This window comes from Mirounga angustirostris, unplaced genomic scaffold (genome assembly GCF_029215605.1).
Source record: "Mirounga angustirostris isolate CCGP_5_RB_7025 unplaced genomic scaffold, mMirAng1.0.hap1 SCAF_3, whole genome shotgun sequence".
NCBI classification, from domain to species: Eukaryota; Metazoa; Chordata; class Mammalia; order Carnivora; family Phocidae; genus Mirounga; species Mirounga angustirostris.
The window spans coordinates 79,547,841-79,561,959 of NW_026991711.1; the positions used below are offsets into that span (position 1 = coordinate 79,547,841).

A 14,119-nucleotide genomic window follows, 5' to 3' on the forward strand; every position below is an offset into this window, starting at 1 on the left:
GGAAAGAGTAGTTAAGAAATTAGTCATATTATTGGGGCGCCTGGGTGGCTCAGTCATTAAGCGTCTGCCTTCGGCTCAAGTCATGATCCCAGGGGGTCCTGGGATTGAGCCCCACATTGGGTTCCCCGCTCCGCGGGAAGTCTGCTTCTCCCCCTCCCACTCTCCCTGCTTGTGTTCCCTCTCTCGCTGTCTCTCTCTCTCTGTCAAATAAATAAAATCTTAAAAAAAAAAAATTAGTCATATTATTAAGGTTTTTTAGCTTTCCAAATACCTGAAACTTACTTTGTGATTTTGCATATTTTGTCTTGTGACTGTTCATGCAAGCAGTTGAACAATATGGCTCCATATATCCATTAGGACCTATACACTGAGTCATATCAAAAAACCTGCACTGTGTTCGGCAACCAGTACAAGTGGTCAGTTTTCCATATTTCTAAAATTTGAAACATAAAAAGATAATTAAGAAAACTGTAATTTAATTAGAAAAAATTATCATATTTTTCAGTACACCTTTTCTCTGCAAAACAATTCTGTTAATCTCTAATCAGGTTTAGTGGGTCAGAAATCTTCATCTGGATGCAAACTGTTAACTACAATTCAGCTAAATCAGGTTCAAACAAAAGTAATGATCTCAGCTAAGTCTCCTACAAAAAATAGGGTTTTCTCTATTAATTAGTTTTAAAAAAAACCCACCTACAGGTAAAGTATAAACTGAAAAACAAAGGCACAGACAGTGTTTTCTGTTTACCATGACACACTTCTTTGTCATTTGATAGAAGAAATTAAATGGACCTACAAAGTGTAAGCCTTAATAATCAAATGACTACAGTCTTTCAGAGGAAAAATTTGATGTTAAATATTTTTTCCACTGAGCTGTGCTGTTGTCAAGAACTTTTGGAAGTTCTCTTAAAACCAATTAACCACCTATGTATAGTACGTTTAAAACCTCATTCAACCACAATAAAACACCATTATTTTAAATTTTTTTAAACTAAAAAAAATGTCATTTAACAGGATTTTGGGCTATTAACTAAAGCTAATAATTAGTCAATAGATAAGAATAGTCAATCCTTCTGGCAAGAGTAAATATTTGCCAACCCGTAATTCAAAAAACAAGGTAAAATATATAATGGTAAGACCAAAGGAGATACACTTTGAAAATTACTAGACAAAAGCAGTATTACTGAAATATACATAGTCTTACAAAAATACAAATACAGCAGATGAACTGCTGTATTTGTATTAAAAACATGATAGTCACAATTAGAAATCAAACATAAAGAAAAGCAAGTCTTTAAAATGTGCAACTTGTATTTGCTTTCTCTTCTGAGTGGTTACACAACTATCAAAAGCTGCTAAATCAAATATCACATATCGTATTGCAAAATAATTATAACCATCTTTCCACCTGATGTTGAGATTATTTTATTCATCATCATACCCAACAGCGTCTAGTACAATATAATGATATTAAAAGGCCTCAAAATGTTCCATGAATGGATGACTAATAGATGTCAGGGAAGATGACAGTTAGGCCAAAAATAACAAAATGGGTAAACTGCATGGACAAATTTCATGAGCGCCACAGGATTTTAGAAAATAAAGGTAATAAATTGAAAGTAAAATAACCAAAAACAAATAACTAACATCAACATCAAAAAAAGAAAAAAAAAACTTTATAGAAAAACATAACTGGTACCATAAAAAAAATATTTTTATGATACCATAAAAAATAAGCAAGGCTGCCTATTCCCCATTTACTTAAATATCACTTTGCGGAAGTCCTAAGTTTTACTTTTCAAAGTGGAAATGAACCCATTCTTCAATCTCTCATACACTGCAAAAAGAAATACTTATCAACAGTAAAAGAATGGTAACAAGGAACAGAAAAGAATAACTGCAAACCTATTAAGTCTAATTATGACTTTCCCAGTGTTACAAAGACATTAGAGGAGAATGCTGGTTTTTTGCTTGAAATGACAAAATATTTTCCTGAGGCCTATGTAATAATTCAAATTTTCATAATGGGAAAAGAGTCAAAGAAAACACATCAATAAGACAATGAAAGAAAAAAGAATTTTTAAAATCTGGCATCACAGTACAAATTAGAAATACTAAAAATATCAGGACACTTGCCATTAGATCACAGGATTACAAAGAGAAAAAGCAGCTCTCACATGTTTGTACAAGACCTGCATGTAGCAGCACCCATCAAGAATTCTTTTATCAATATAAATGAAGTCCAACCATCTAATCTAATCCTGGATTAGATTTTTTTTTTTAACTTATTAGAAACATCCTTCAAGTTGACAATAATTTTATTGGCAGAATGGTTAAGTAATTAGTAAGTTTTAAGACGTACCAATAAAAAGTAGACCAGTTGAATTGGGTCAAGTAAACAAGGAGCTAAGCAACTGGTCCACACTGACAAATACTTTTATCTGAAGAGAATGAGAAAGTACTATCAGAAAGATAGAATCATTAATACTGAAAATATTTTAACACAGCCACCACTTCAAAAATAAAAGGACCCATTTAATGAAAGAACATTAGTAAAAAAAGAAATATCCGTTCATGCCATGTTTTCTGTTTTATGTGTAAACAATCAAAATATTTAAATTTCATTCATCCTATAAATATACATTGAGTGAGTTAAAAATGAAATTAATTGTAACAAATTCACAATTATTATATTCCCCATGCAGACATGGGAGAAAATAAACCTACTTACAAATTCAGTGAAGAAGAATAAGGTAGAACTAATTAAAACAAGATACTGGTAAGATAAAGGTAAATATAATAGGGAGTTTATGGCAAATTGGCTCATTTTCAGTCTACTCATTGAAAATTGGTACCTTACATTTAAATTTTACCCAATTCTATATGAATATCAAAATTAATCATCACATGATTTTAAATAAAACTTCCCCCTAATTTATTCTTTTACATTGTATGTAATACATTTCTTTTACTATATTTTGACCAAGTGAGTGAACCACATGGGAAAGTACTCAAGAGATAAAAGCTTGATGTACTTGAAATTGAGAGGCACTCTACTAAATGTCCTATAGTATTCAAAAATGTCAAGGTCATGAAAGACAAAGACTAGGGAACTATTTCAGATTAAAGCAGATAGGACTTCCAACCCCAGCTATGACAGAGACTAGATTTAATCTCCCACTTTTAAAAACCAGAAAGCTACACAAAAGATATGAAACAATGCTTTTAAACATTCCACAAAACATAATATAACTCATTATATAGAAAGTTAAAAAATCAAGCTGTGGAACAGATCTAGAAATGACAGCTAAGAAAATAGTAGGCAAAAATTTTAAAAGAGCTATGATAAATATGCTGATATATTCAAGAAAGCAGTACAGGAAAACATGAACATAATGAGGAAAGGAATAGAAGATATAAAAAAGACCCAGATGGAACTTCTAGAGATGAGAAATACAAGATCTGAGACATAAAATAAACCATATGGGACTAAGAGTGTATCAGAAAAGATTAGTAAAATTAAAATACAACAATAGACACTCTCCAAAATGCAGAAAAAAAAAAGACCAAAAAAAGAAAACCAATAAATAATAGAGCCACGGGGACCATGGGACAATAGCAGGAAATCTAATATATCTGGAATTAGGGTCTCAGAAGAAGGAAAGGGGGGAAGAGACAAATATTTTTAAAGAAATAACGGCCTATAATCCAGGATTGGATCCTAAACAAGAAGTAATTTTTTTTCCATTTGCTGCAAGGGACATTAATGTTTTAAAATGTGAATACGGTATTTAGATCAATCATATATAGCAGTAGTATGTCAATATGAATTCCTTGTACTACAGTTAAAATTATTAATTGTATACATTTATTATTCACATATTTATGTATTAATCTATTCATCTGGATAAAGGAATATGAGTTTGGAAATTTTTACAAAATAAGGGTTTTTAATATCTTTCAGGTAGGCACAAAAGAGAGGACCTTTTATATCGTAGGTAAATGCCTATTGTGGACAAGGTACTGCGCATAAATTTTTTATCTGAAGATAATTTTTAATAAAAATACCTAAAAGCAAATTAAATAAATCACAATACATGTAAAATTTGTGAAATAAAGTTTACCTACGATAACATAAGGAAAAAATTATCTGACATATTTTTAGTTCATAAATTTTAATATACTTCAAAATGCACATGATTTTTCAGTTACATAATAAAGACAGTAGCAGTACATGAAATTGTCAAGGGCTAACCACAGCTACAGTCCTGCTTACCTCAGGCTGCATTAAGAAAGAGTCCTGCATGTGGTCTCGAACCTCCTTCAGGAAGCTTGGATGGCTACCTACCTAAAAAAATATTTTAAAAGACTTTAAAAAAAAAAACATATAAAAAAAGGCTGCTTAATTGAAAGGTAAATAAGCAATCTGTCAAAGTTGATTCTTAATTATCTGTTTGTGTCTTACAAACTCATTCCGACTTTTAAAAATGCCTATCTGGGGGGTGCCTGGGTGGCTCAAGTCAGTTAAGAGTCTGCCTTCGGCCCGGGGTCCTGGGATTGAGCCCTGCTTCAGACTCCCTGCTCAGCGGCGAGTCTGCGCCTCCCTCTCCCTCTGCCTCTGCCCCTCTCCCAGCTGTTCTCTCTCTTTCTCAAAATAAATAAATAAAATCTTAAAAAACAAAAAATGCCTATCTGTTCTATCCCCACTGCCATTATTAAATTATTTTAATTATCCTATAGGAAAAAAATCATTTAATGATAAAACAATAACAGGTAACAAATTATAAATATAAATAGACCCTTAAACTTACTTGCTTCTAAGTAGACCTAGCCAAAAAAAATTACTTATTTCTCTTAGATGACAACATATTCTAAGATCTCATTACAGCCTATGGTACCTCAAAGCATTCTAAATTAAGTGATTTGAAGATTATGCAGGTACAGTTTTCATTATTGGCAAATGGGTTGTTCTGGAAACTCTTTTTAGAGCACATGACAGTTTACAGCACATAATACTTTACATCTTTACCCCCTGCAGAAAGCATCCTGCTTTCCATTAAAGTCAAAATATTATGCAAGAAAGTGGAAAATAAAATATTGAAAGAGAAGTGTTAAGTATATAGTCTCCACTCCAGGATCTAGATTATTAATTACCTGTATCAGTATATTCCAGAAACTAATTCAGCAATGGGGATATAAACAATGGCAGCCAAGTTAAATGTTAGAAACAAACAGGGGAGGGGAGGGCAAGGGTAAGAAAAGATCACCATAGAGTTTTAGTTCCCCCAGGCTATAGGAAAAGACATTCACTATAGCATCTTGTATAGTGATCTCCAAACATGTCTGATTGTGTCCCTTTGTCAAGTAACAATGTATACATGGATTTCCATTTATTTACTTGTAAACTATGAACATGCAATATATGAATTAAACATGAAAATAATATTTTACAGAATGAAAGATAAAAAACTTTTTAAATAATTATTTCATTTAATGATAGTATAAAAAATATTTTCTATATCCACTAGAATGGAATCATTTGGTGTCAGTGGATACATAGCTGTAGGGAGCAGTAAGGAGATAATCCTACTCCTCCCAGTTAGGGTGGATCAGCCAAAGCCCAGAGGGGAACCAGAATTCTACCCTCATCCAGCAATAACAAGGAGCTCCTCCCACCTCAATGGGTGTCAACAGAGGCCAAATGGAGAGCCCGGATTTCAACCTATACCTGTCAAAACTGAGGCTAGGCCTTCCTACCCCTACCACAGCAGTGTCAAATAAAACCAGCTAAAGCAGAAGGTTTATCTAAGATCCAGAATATAGTAACATAATACCCAAAATTTCCAGGCTTCGATTAAAAAAAAAAATCACGTATCCTATCAAAACCCAGAAAAACAACAATTTAAATGTAAAAAGATGGGTGCCTGGGTGGCTCAGCTGGTTAGTTGTCTGCCTTCAGCTCAGGTCATGATCCTGGAGCCCCAGAATCAATTCCTGCATCGAACTCTCTGTTCAGTAGGGAGTCTGCTTCTCCCTCTGCCCTTCACACCTCTGTTGCTCTCTCTCTCTCTCAAATAAATAAAATCTTTAAAAAATAATAAAAAAATAAAAATAAATGGAAAAAGACAATCAGTAGATACTAACAATGAAAGTACAGAGATGTTAGAATTACGACAAAGATTTTTAAAGCAGCCATGATAAAAATGTTTCAACAAAGAATAAAAATACACTTAACAATGAAAAACAGAAATTCATATAAAAAAAATAGAAGATATAAAGAACAACAAAATGGAAATTCTAGGACTGAAAAAAATCAGTAACAAATTTTAAAAATCAATGGATAGGGTATGTCAAAAGAACACAGGAGCCAAGTGAAAGTGCTCCCAAGGGGAGAGCCTGGGTGACTCAGTTGGTTAAGGGTGGACTCTTGATTTCAGCTCAGGTCCTGATCTCAGGGCCGTGCCTCAGGCTTAGCACAAGGCATGGAGCCTGCTTAAGATTCTCTCTCTCTCTCTCTCTCTCTCCCCCCCTCATCCTTTGCTCCTTTCCCCTGCTGGGCACACTCTCTCTCTCCAAAAAAGGAAAAAAAAGTACAACATGGAAATGGGGTGAAAACTTTACAATGCAGAATCCCGACAAATGCTACTGCAGCAGGTGATCAACATCAACTTCAACAGTCATTTTAAATCATGTCGATAGATGTACTCTTATGATGTGATGAAAATGGCAGTGTAAAAAGTAAACACCTCTGTAACATCCCTCCTAAAAACCTGTAACTCCAATCTGTCTAATGATGAGAAACTTCAGACAAATTCCAACAGAGGGGCATCTTACAATATACCTAAATCCTAAAAACTGTCAAGGTCATCGAAAACAAGAGAAGTCTGAGAAAATGTCATAACCAAGACTAGCCTAAGGTAACATGATTACTGGATATAATGTGGTATCCTAGATGGGATCCTGGAACAGAAAGTGGACATTATATAAAAGTTAAGGAAATCTGAATAAAGTACGGGCTTTACATAATAACAAATATATTAATGCCAGTTCATTAATTGCAACAAATGTTACCTTACTGATTTAAGGTATCAATAAAAGACCATCACATGAGAACTCTGTACCATCTGCTTAGTTTTTCTGTAACATTAACACCATTCTAACTCTTAACTATAGAAAACAAACTGAGGGTTGCTGGAGGGGACATGGGTGGGGGATGAGGTAACTGGGGGATGGGCATTAAGGAGGGCACTTGATGTAAGGAGGGTACTTGATGTAATGAGCACTGGGTGTTACGTGCAACTAAAGAATCACTAAACTCTACCTCTAAAACTGAAAAAAAAAACCCGAAAACAAAAAACACCATTCTAAAAAAATTATTAGTAAACCCCAACCAACAGCAGAATGGAGAAGACAGAGGAAAGAATCATTGAAGGGAAATATAGAAATTATTCAAACTGAACTGAAAGAAAACAGACTTGGATGGAAAAAATAAAAAAGAACAGAGCCTCAGGGATTTGTAGGACTAAAAAAATATATAGAAGTTCAGGCTCCCTAGTTAGCCTTTTTCAACAAAGAATAAAAGTCACTATAGTCCTGGAGGGAGAGGAAGAAGATAGGGCTGAAAAAGTACTCAAAGAAATGTCTGAAAACATTGCAAATTAGGCAGAAGATACAAACCTACAGATAAAAGAAGGTGAGCAAACCCCAGAAAGGATAAACTGAAAGAATCACAATATTATCACAAATTCCTGAAAATTTTAAATAAAATTAAAATTTGAATAAAAATAAAGACAAAAAAATCTTGAAACCAGCAACAGAAAATGACATAGCTATAGGAGAAATACAATTCGAATTATGGCATAGAAAGACAGAAAACTTTTGGTCAATAGCCCCTCTACTCGATCCAAACACCACAGTAACAATGTGGCACTAAATCCACCCACACAAGAAAAGGACAAGTGGAGAGCCTAGACTCTTACGTTGGCCTGGCTGCAATGAGGTGCCCCACTGCAGCAACCCAGCTAAGGTGATGTGAGAAAAGGCTAAGTAGGGAGCCTGAAATTCTATCCTATCAGGAAGTAACGAGGTACCCTGTCACCTACCCCCTCTCAAGATGAGAACTGGTAGAGTCAGGACTTTCACTAGCAGTAACAAGGCCCAAATTGAAATTACAGTCTGAAGAGCAGAAAGAAAAAAACAATGAAGAAAAGTGAAAAAAGCCTAAGGAACGTATAGGACAGATCAAACAGACCAACATGTGCATTATGAGAGGCCCAGAAGAATGATTATTTCAAGTAATAATGGCTGAGGGCACCTGGGTGGCTCAGTCAGCTGAGCGCCTGCCTTCAGCTCAGGTCATGATCCCAGGGTCCTGGAATGGATTCCAGCATAGGGCTCCCTGCTCAGCAGGGAATCTGCTTCTCCCTGTCCCTCTGCCCCTCCCCCTGCTCGTGCTGTCTCTCCCGCTCTTTTTCTCTCAAAGTCTTAAAAAAAAAAAAAAATCGCAAAAAACTTCATAAATATGATGATGGGAAACAAATCTACAAAGCTGAAAAGCACAACAAATTATAAGTAGGATAAACTAAAAAGACACACAACAGGACACATTATAATCAAACTGTTGAAAGACACAGACATTCTTGAGTAGCAAGAGACAAGCTATTTTCATCAGGACAAAGAATCCTCAATAAGATTTTCCACCAATTTCTCATCAGAGACGGTGCAAACAAAAAGGTAGTGAGATGACATATATAAAATGCTGAAAGAAAAGCTTTCAAACAAAAACACTATATCTGGCAAAACTATTATCCAAACATGAAGAAGAAATAAAGACATACCCAAATAAAAAACTGAGGGAATTTGTTACCACTAGATCACTCTACAAGAAATGCTAAAGAGAGTCAAAGATTTATGCTGAAATGGAAAGGAAACTAGACAGTAACTCCAGCAGAATGAAGAAATAACGTCTTTAGTATAAGTAACTACATGGGCAAATATAAAATACAATATTGCTATATTTTCGGTTTATAAGCCCAATTTTTATTTCCTACATAATTTTAAGGACAAATGCACAAAACACAATTGTAAATCTATGTTATTATGCAAACAATATTTAAGATGTAATTTATTACAACATAAATGAAGGTGGGGCTATATAGGAGCAGAGTTCTTAAATGCCAATTAAGTAATCACCTCAAATTAGATATAAAATTTAGGATGTTAAATGTTAACCACATTCAGTAGCATATTGAAAGTATTACATACCACAACCAAGTGGGATTTATCCCAGTAATGCAAAAGAGTGGTTCAATAGAAGATAATGAATATAATAAAACACATGAACACAAAGAAGGTAAAAACCACAGGATAATCTCAAATGGTAAAGTTTAACAAAATCCAACACACTTTTATGATTAAAGAAAAAAAAACCTCAACAAACTAAGAATAGAAGAAAACTACCTCAACATAATAAATGCCGTATATGAACAACCCACAACTAACATCAGACTCAACAGTCAAAGACACAAGGAAACCTGTAAGATCAGAAACAACACATGGCTGCTCAAACTTCTTCTAGTCTACAAAATAGTGAAAGTTCTAGCCAGAACAGTTAGGAAAAAGAAATAAAAGGCATCTAAATTGGAAAGGAAGAGGTAAAACTACTGCTACTTGCAGATGACATGACTCTATATGGAGAAAATCCCAAGGGATCCACAATAAAGCTACTAGAGCTAATAAATTCAACAAAGTTACAGGTACAAGATCAACACTTAAATTTATCAGTTGTGTTTCTAAATACTAGCAATGTACAATCTGAAAAGGAAATAAAGCAACTCCATTAACAACAGTGTTAAAAAGAATAAAATACCTATAAATATACCAAAGGAGGTGAAGACTTGTACGCTGAAAACTATAAACTGCTGAGAGAAATTAAGAAAGGTCTAAATGAATGGAAAGACATCCCATATTCACAAACAGGAAGATTTAACATTGTTGAAATGTCAATACTACCTGAAGCAATCTACAGGATCAGTGCAATCACTATCCAAATTCTAATAGCCTTTTCTGGAGAAATGGAAAAGCCGATACTCAAATAACATTGGAATGGGTCTAGAATACCCAATCTTTAAAGAAGAACAAAGTTGGAAGACTCATCTAATTTCAAAACTTATTACAAAGACGCAATTATCATAACAGTGTGGTACTGTTACGGTACTGTTCCAGTACATGTCTACACACATGTAGACCAATGAACCAATGGAATATACAATTAGAGTCCAGAAATAAACCTACCCATCTATGGCCAATTAATATTTGACAAGTATGACAAGTCCATTCCATGGGGAAACAATACTCTCTCCAACAGACTGATGCTGGGACAACTGGATTCCCATATACAAAAGAATTAAGCTGGATACCTGTCTCCATGATAAACAAAAATTAATTCAAAATGGACCAAAGACCTAAATATAAGAGTTAAAACCATAAAGCTGTTAAAATATAGGAATAAGCCATCTTAACCTTTGATTTGGCAACAAATTCTTAGATATGGCACCAAAGTCATAATCAACAAAGGAAAAAAGAGGTTAATTGGACTTTAACATTAAAATTTTTGTACATCAAATGACATTATCAATAAAGTAAAAAGGCAACCAATAAATGGGAGACAGCATCTGCAACCATAAATCAAATAAGGAATTAGGGGCACCTGGGTGGCACAGTCGGTGGAGCAGCCAGCCCACTCTTGGTTTTGGCTCAGGTGGCAAACTCCAGGTCCTGAGACTGAGCCCCAAAAGGGTCTTCACACTCTAAATTCAGTACAGAGTCTGCTTGAGACTCCCTCTCCCTCTGCCCCTCTGCCCCATGCTCAGGCACTCTCTCTCTCACTCTTGCTCTCTCTCAAATGAATAAATGAATCTTAAAAAAAAAAAGCAAAAAAACCTTAATAAGGGGTTAATATTCAGAATATTAAAAAAAAAAAAAAAAAACTCCTGGGGCGCCTGGGTGGCTCAGTCGTTAGGCGTCTGCCTTCGGCTTAGGTCATGATCCCAGGGTCCTGGGATTGAGCCCCGCATCAGGCTCCCTGCTCCGTGGGAAGCCTGCTTCTCCCTCTCCCACTCCCCATGCTTGTGTTCCTGCTCTCGCCGTACCTCTCTCTGTCAAATAAATAAATAAAATCTTAAAAAAAAAAAAAAAACCTCCTAGGGGCACCCAGGTAGCTCAGTTGGTTAAGCGTCTGCCTTTGGATCAGGTCCTGGGTGGGCTCCCTACTCAGTGGGGAGCCTGTTTCTCCTCCTCCCTCTGCACCCCCACCAGCTCATGCTCTCTTTCTCTTGCTCACTCTACCTCAAATAAATCTTAAAAAAAAAAACAAAAAAAAAAACCTCCTACAGCTGAAAAACAAAAGGAAATACAATGCAATTCAAAATGGGCAAAGGACTTCAATAGATACTTTCCCAGAGAAGATACACAAATCATCCATAAGCATGAAAAGTATACTCAACATCATTAGTAATCAGAGAAATGCAAATCAAAACCACAAAGAGATACCACCCCACATCTACTAAGATGATTAAAATAAAAAGCAAATGTTAAAAAACAAAGTAATTAAGTGCTGGGAAAGAGGTACAGTAAATGGAAACCTCATGTATTGTTGTTAGGATTGTAAATTATCAATACAGTTGTTTCGGAAAATAGTTTCACAGTTCCTAAGAGAGCTAAACATAAAATTAGCCTATGACCAAACAAATCCACTCTTAGGTATATACCCAGAAGAACTAAAATATACGACTCAAACTGATACTTGCATGCCAATGCTCACTGCAGCATGATTCACACTAGCCAAAAGGTTGGAAACAACCAAAATGCCCTGCAACAAATGAATAGATAAACAAAATGTGGCCTATATATGAGCATTATTCAGAGGTAAAAAGTAATGCTACAACATGGATGAAACTGAAAACGCTACCCTAAGTGAAATAAACTAGACACAAAAGGACAGATAATGTATGACTTCAAGTATATGATCTAGAATAGGCAAACTCATAAAGACACAAAGTAGATTAGAAATTACCAGGGACCAGGGAGGTTAAGAGAAAATGAGGAGTTACTGGCTTGTCAGTTTCTGTTTGAGTCATTAAAAAGTTCTAAAAATAGGGACGCCCGGGGTGGCTCAGTGGGTTAAATGTCTGCCTTCAGCTCAGATCATGATCCCAGGGTCCTGGGATCATATCCCATGTCGGGCTCCTTGCTCAGCAGAGCCTGCTTCTCCCTCTGCCTGCTGCTCCCCCTGCTTGTGTGCTCTCTCTCTCTCACACACACAAATACATAAAATCTTTAAAAAATAAAAATTAAAAAATTAAAAGTTCTAAAAATAGATGATGATTGCACATTATGAATGTATTTCATGACAACTGTATACTTAAAAATGTTTCAAAACAATTGGAAATTTTGTTTTATATACATTTATCACAATTTTAAAAACTTTGAGTTATTTTCTTACCATTTTATGCTCTGGAATGGTTTAAAATAGCAATGCGATTACCTAGTTTAAATCTGATGGAATTTCCCTATGAAATATCTGAGTCAGGGCTCCTGGGTGGCTCAGTCAGTTAAGCATCTGCCTTCACCTCAGGTCAAGATCCCAGGGTCTTAGGATCGGGCCCCACGTCAGGCTCCCTGCTCAGCGGGAAGTCTGCTTCTCCCCTTCCTCTACTCTTCCCTCTCCGCTAGTGCTCTCTCTAATAAATAAAATCTTAAAAAAAAGAAACAACGGAGTCTGTTTCTCTTTGTGGGGTAGTTCATTGATAACTATCTCTATTTCTTCAATGGAAATTTCTCTGCCTTATTTTATCTGCTCTGGGGTCAATTTAGGTAAATTATATTTTCACACACACAAAAATTCTATTTTCATGGAAAATTACTCAATCTAGGTTTTCAACATTTTTATATAAAGTTATATACAAAGTAGTCCCTTTGAAATGATTTTCTTCCATTTCCTCTGTTTTGATGGTTAAGTCCACTTTGTCATTTCTTATTTTTGTGAATTTGAGCATTTTTATTAAACCTCTTTTCCGGATTAATGATCAGCTGGTCTAGTTTTTCACGGAACTTAATTACCATAAAAGCTTTTATTTCCTAACTCACTCCTACTTTTATTCCTTTTCTTCTTAGTTTGTTTTCTTTTTATAACTTTTTGTATTAATTATTTAATTCATTTATTTTCATTTTTATTGTTTTAAGCATGTAAAGGTAAGAATTTTGCTTTTAAGCATTTTTTTAAAGCAACTATAACACTGACATCTCAAGGAATGCACCCAAAAAAGGGAAACTAAAGACTAATGTCACTTATGAATACCAATGGGAAAGTACTAAATATAAACAATGACAACTGAAATTTAAAATATAATGATGACCTGGTATGGTTTATTCTAGCAATGCAAGAACAGTTAGATGGATTACAAAACTCATTAAAATAATTCACATATTAATAGATTAAAAGGAGAGGAAAAAAATCATACAATCACCTCCATAGACATGAAGACCTTCAAAACTCAACATTCATTTTTGATAAAATACTTAATAAAACAAAATTCAATGGGTACTTTTTTAATATGGTAAAATATATTTACCTCAACCCTAAAGCCAGCATCTAATTTAATAAGAAAACACCAAAGAAATTCCCACTGGAAAAACAAAGATATTCACTACTTCCACTATTCAAAACTGTACTGGAGTTATTAGGAAACGCCATCAGGCAAGACAAAATAATAATGGGAATGAGAAATGTAAAGAAAAATCTAAACTTTCTCTATTTGCAGATGGTATGATGGTTTAGTTAAAAATCCAAGAAAATTAACCAATGATGATGATTTAGTTAGATAGCAGGTATTTAAAATCAAAAAATATATGTGCATCATACATGTACACACACACATAAAATAATGGTAAAGAAAACCTCATTTAAAATAGTATCAGGGGTGCCTGGATGGCTCAGTCAGTTAAGCATCCTACTCAGGTCATGAATTTTCAGGGTTGTGAGATAGAGCCCAGGGTTGGGCTCAGCGCTCAGTGCTGAGTGCTGAGTTTGCTAGGGATTCCCTCCCTTTCCCTTCTCCCT

General features: G+C 34.8%; 1 protein-coding gene across 3 annotated transcripts in view; it reads right to left on the reverse strand.

Annotated features, from left to right (window-relative positions):
• ZMYM2 (zinc finger MYM-type containing 2) overlaps nucleotides 1–14,119 on the reverse strand; it is a 93,681-nt gene that overhangs the window by 51,273 nt on the left and 28,289 nt on the right. For 2 of the 3 annotated variants that reach the window (XM_045869137.3, XM_045869139.3), the window contains 2 exons: nucleotides 4,277–4,348; nucleotides 283–433 (listed from right to left, as the gene is read on the reverse strand). In XM_045869137.3, coding sequence (XP_045725093.1) covers nucleotides 283–433; nucleotides 4,277–4,348 — 223 coding nt within the window. The remainder of the gene's footprint in view (nucleotides 1–282; nucleotides 434–4,276; nucleotides 4,349–14,119) is intronic. The other variant, XM_045869138.3, reaches the window with a different exon arrangement.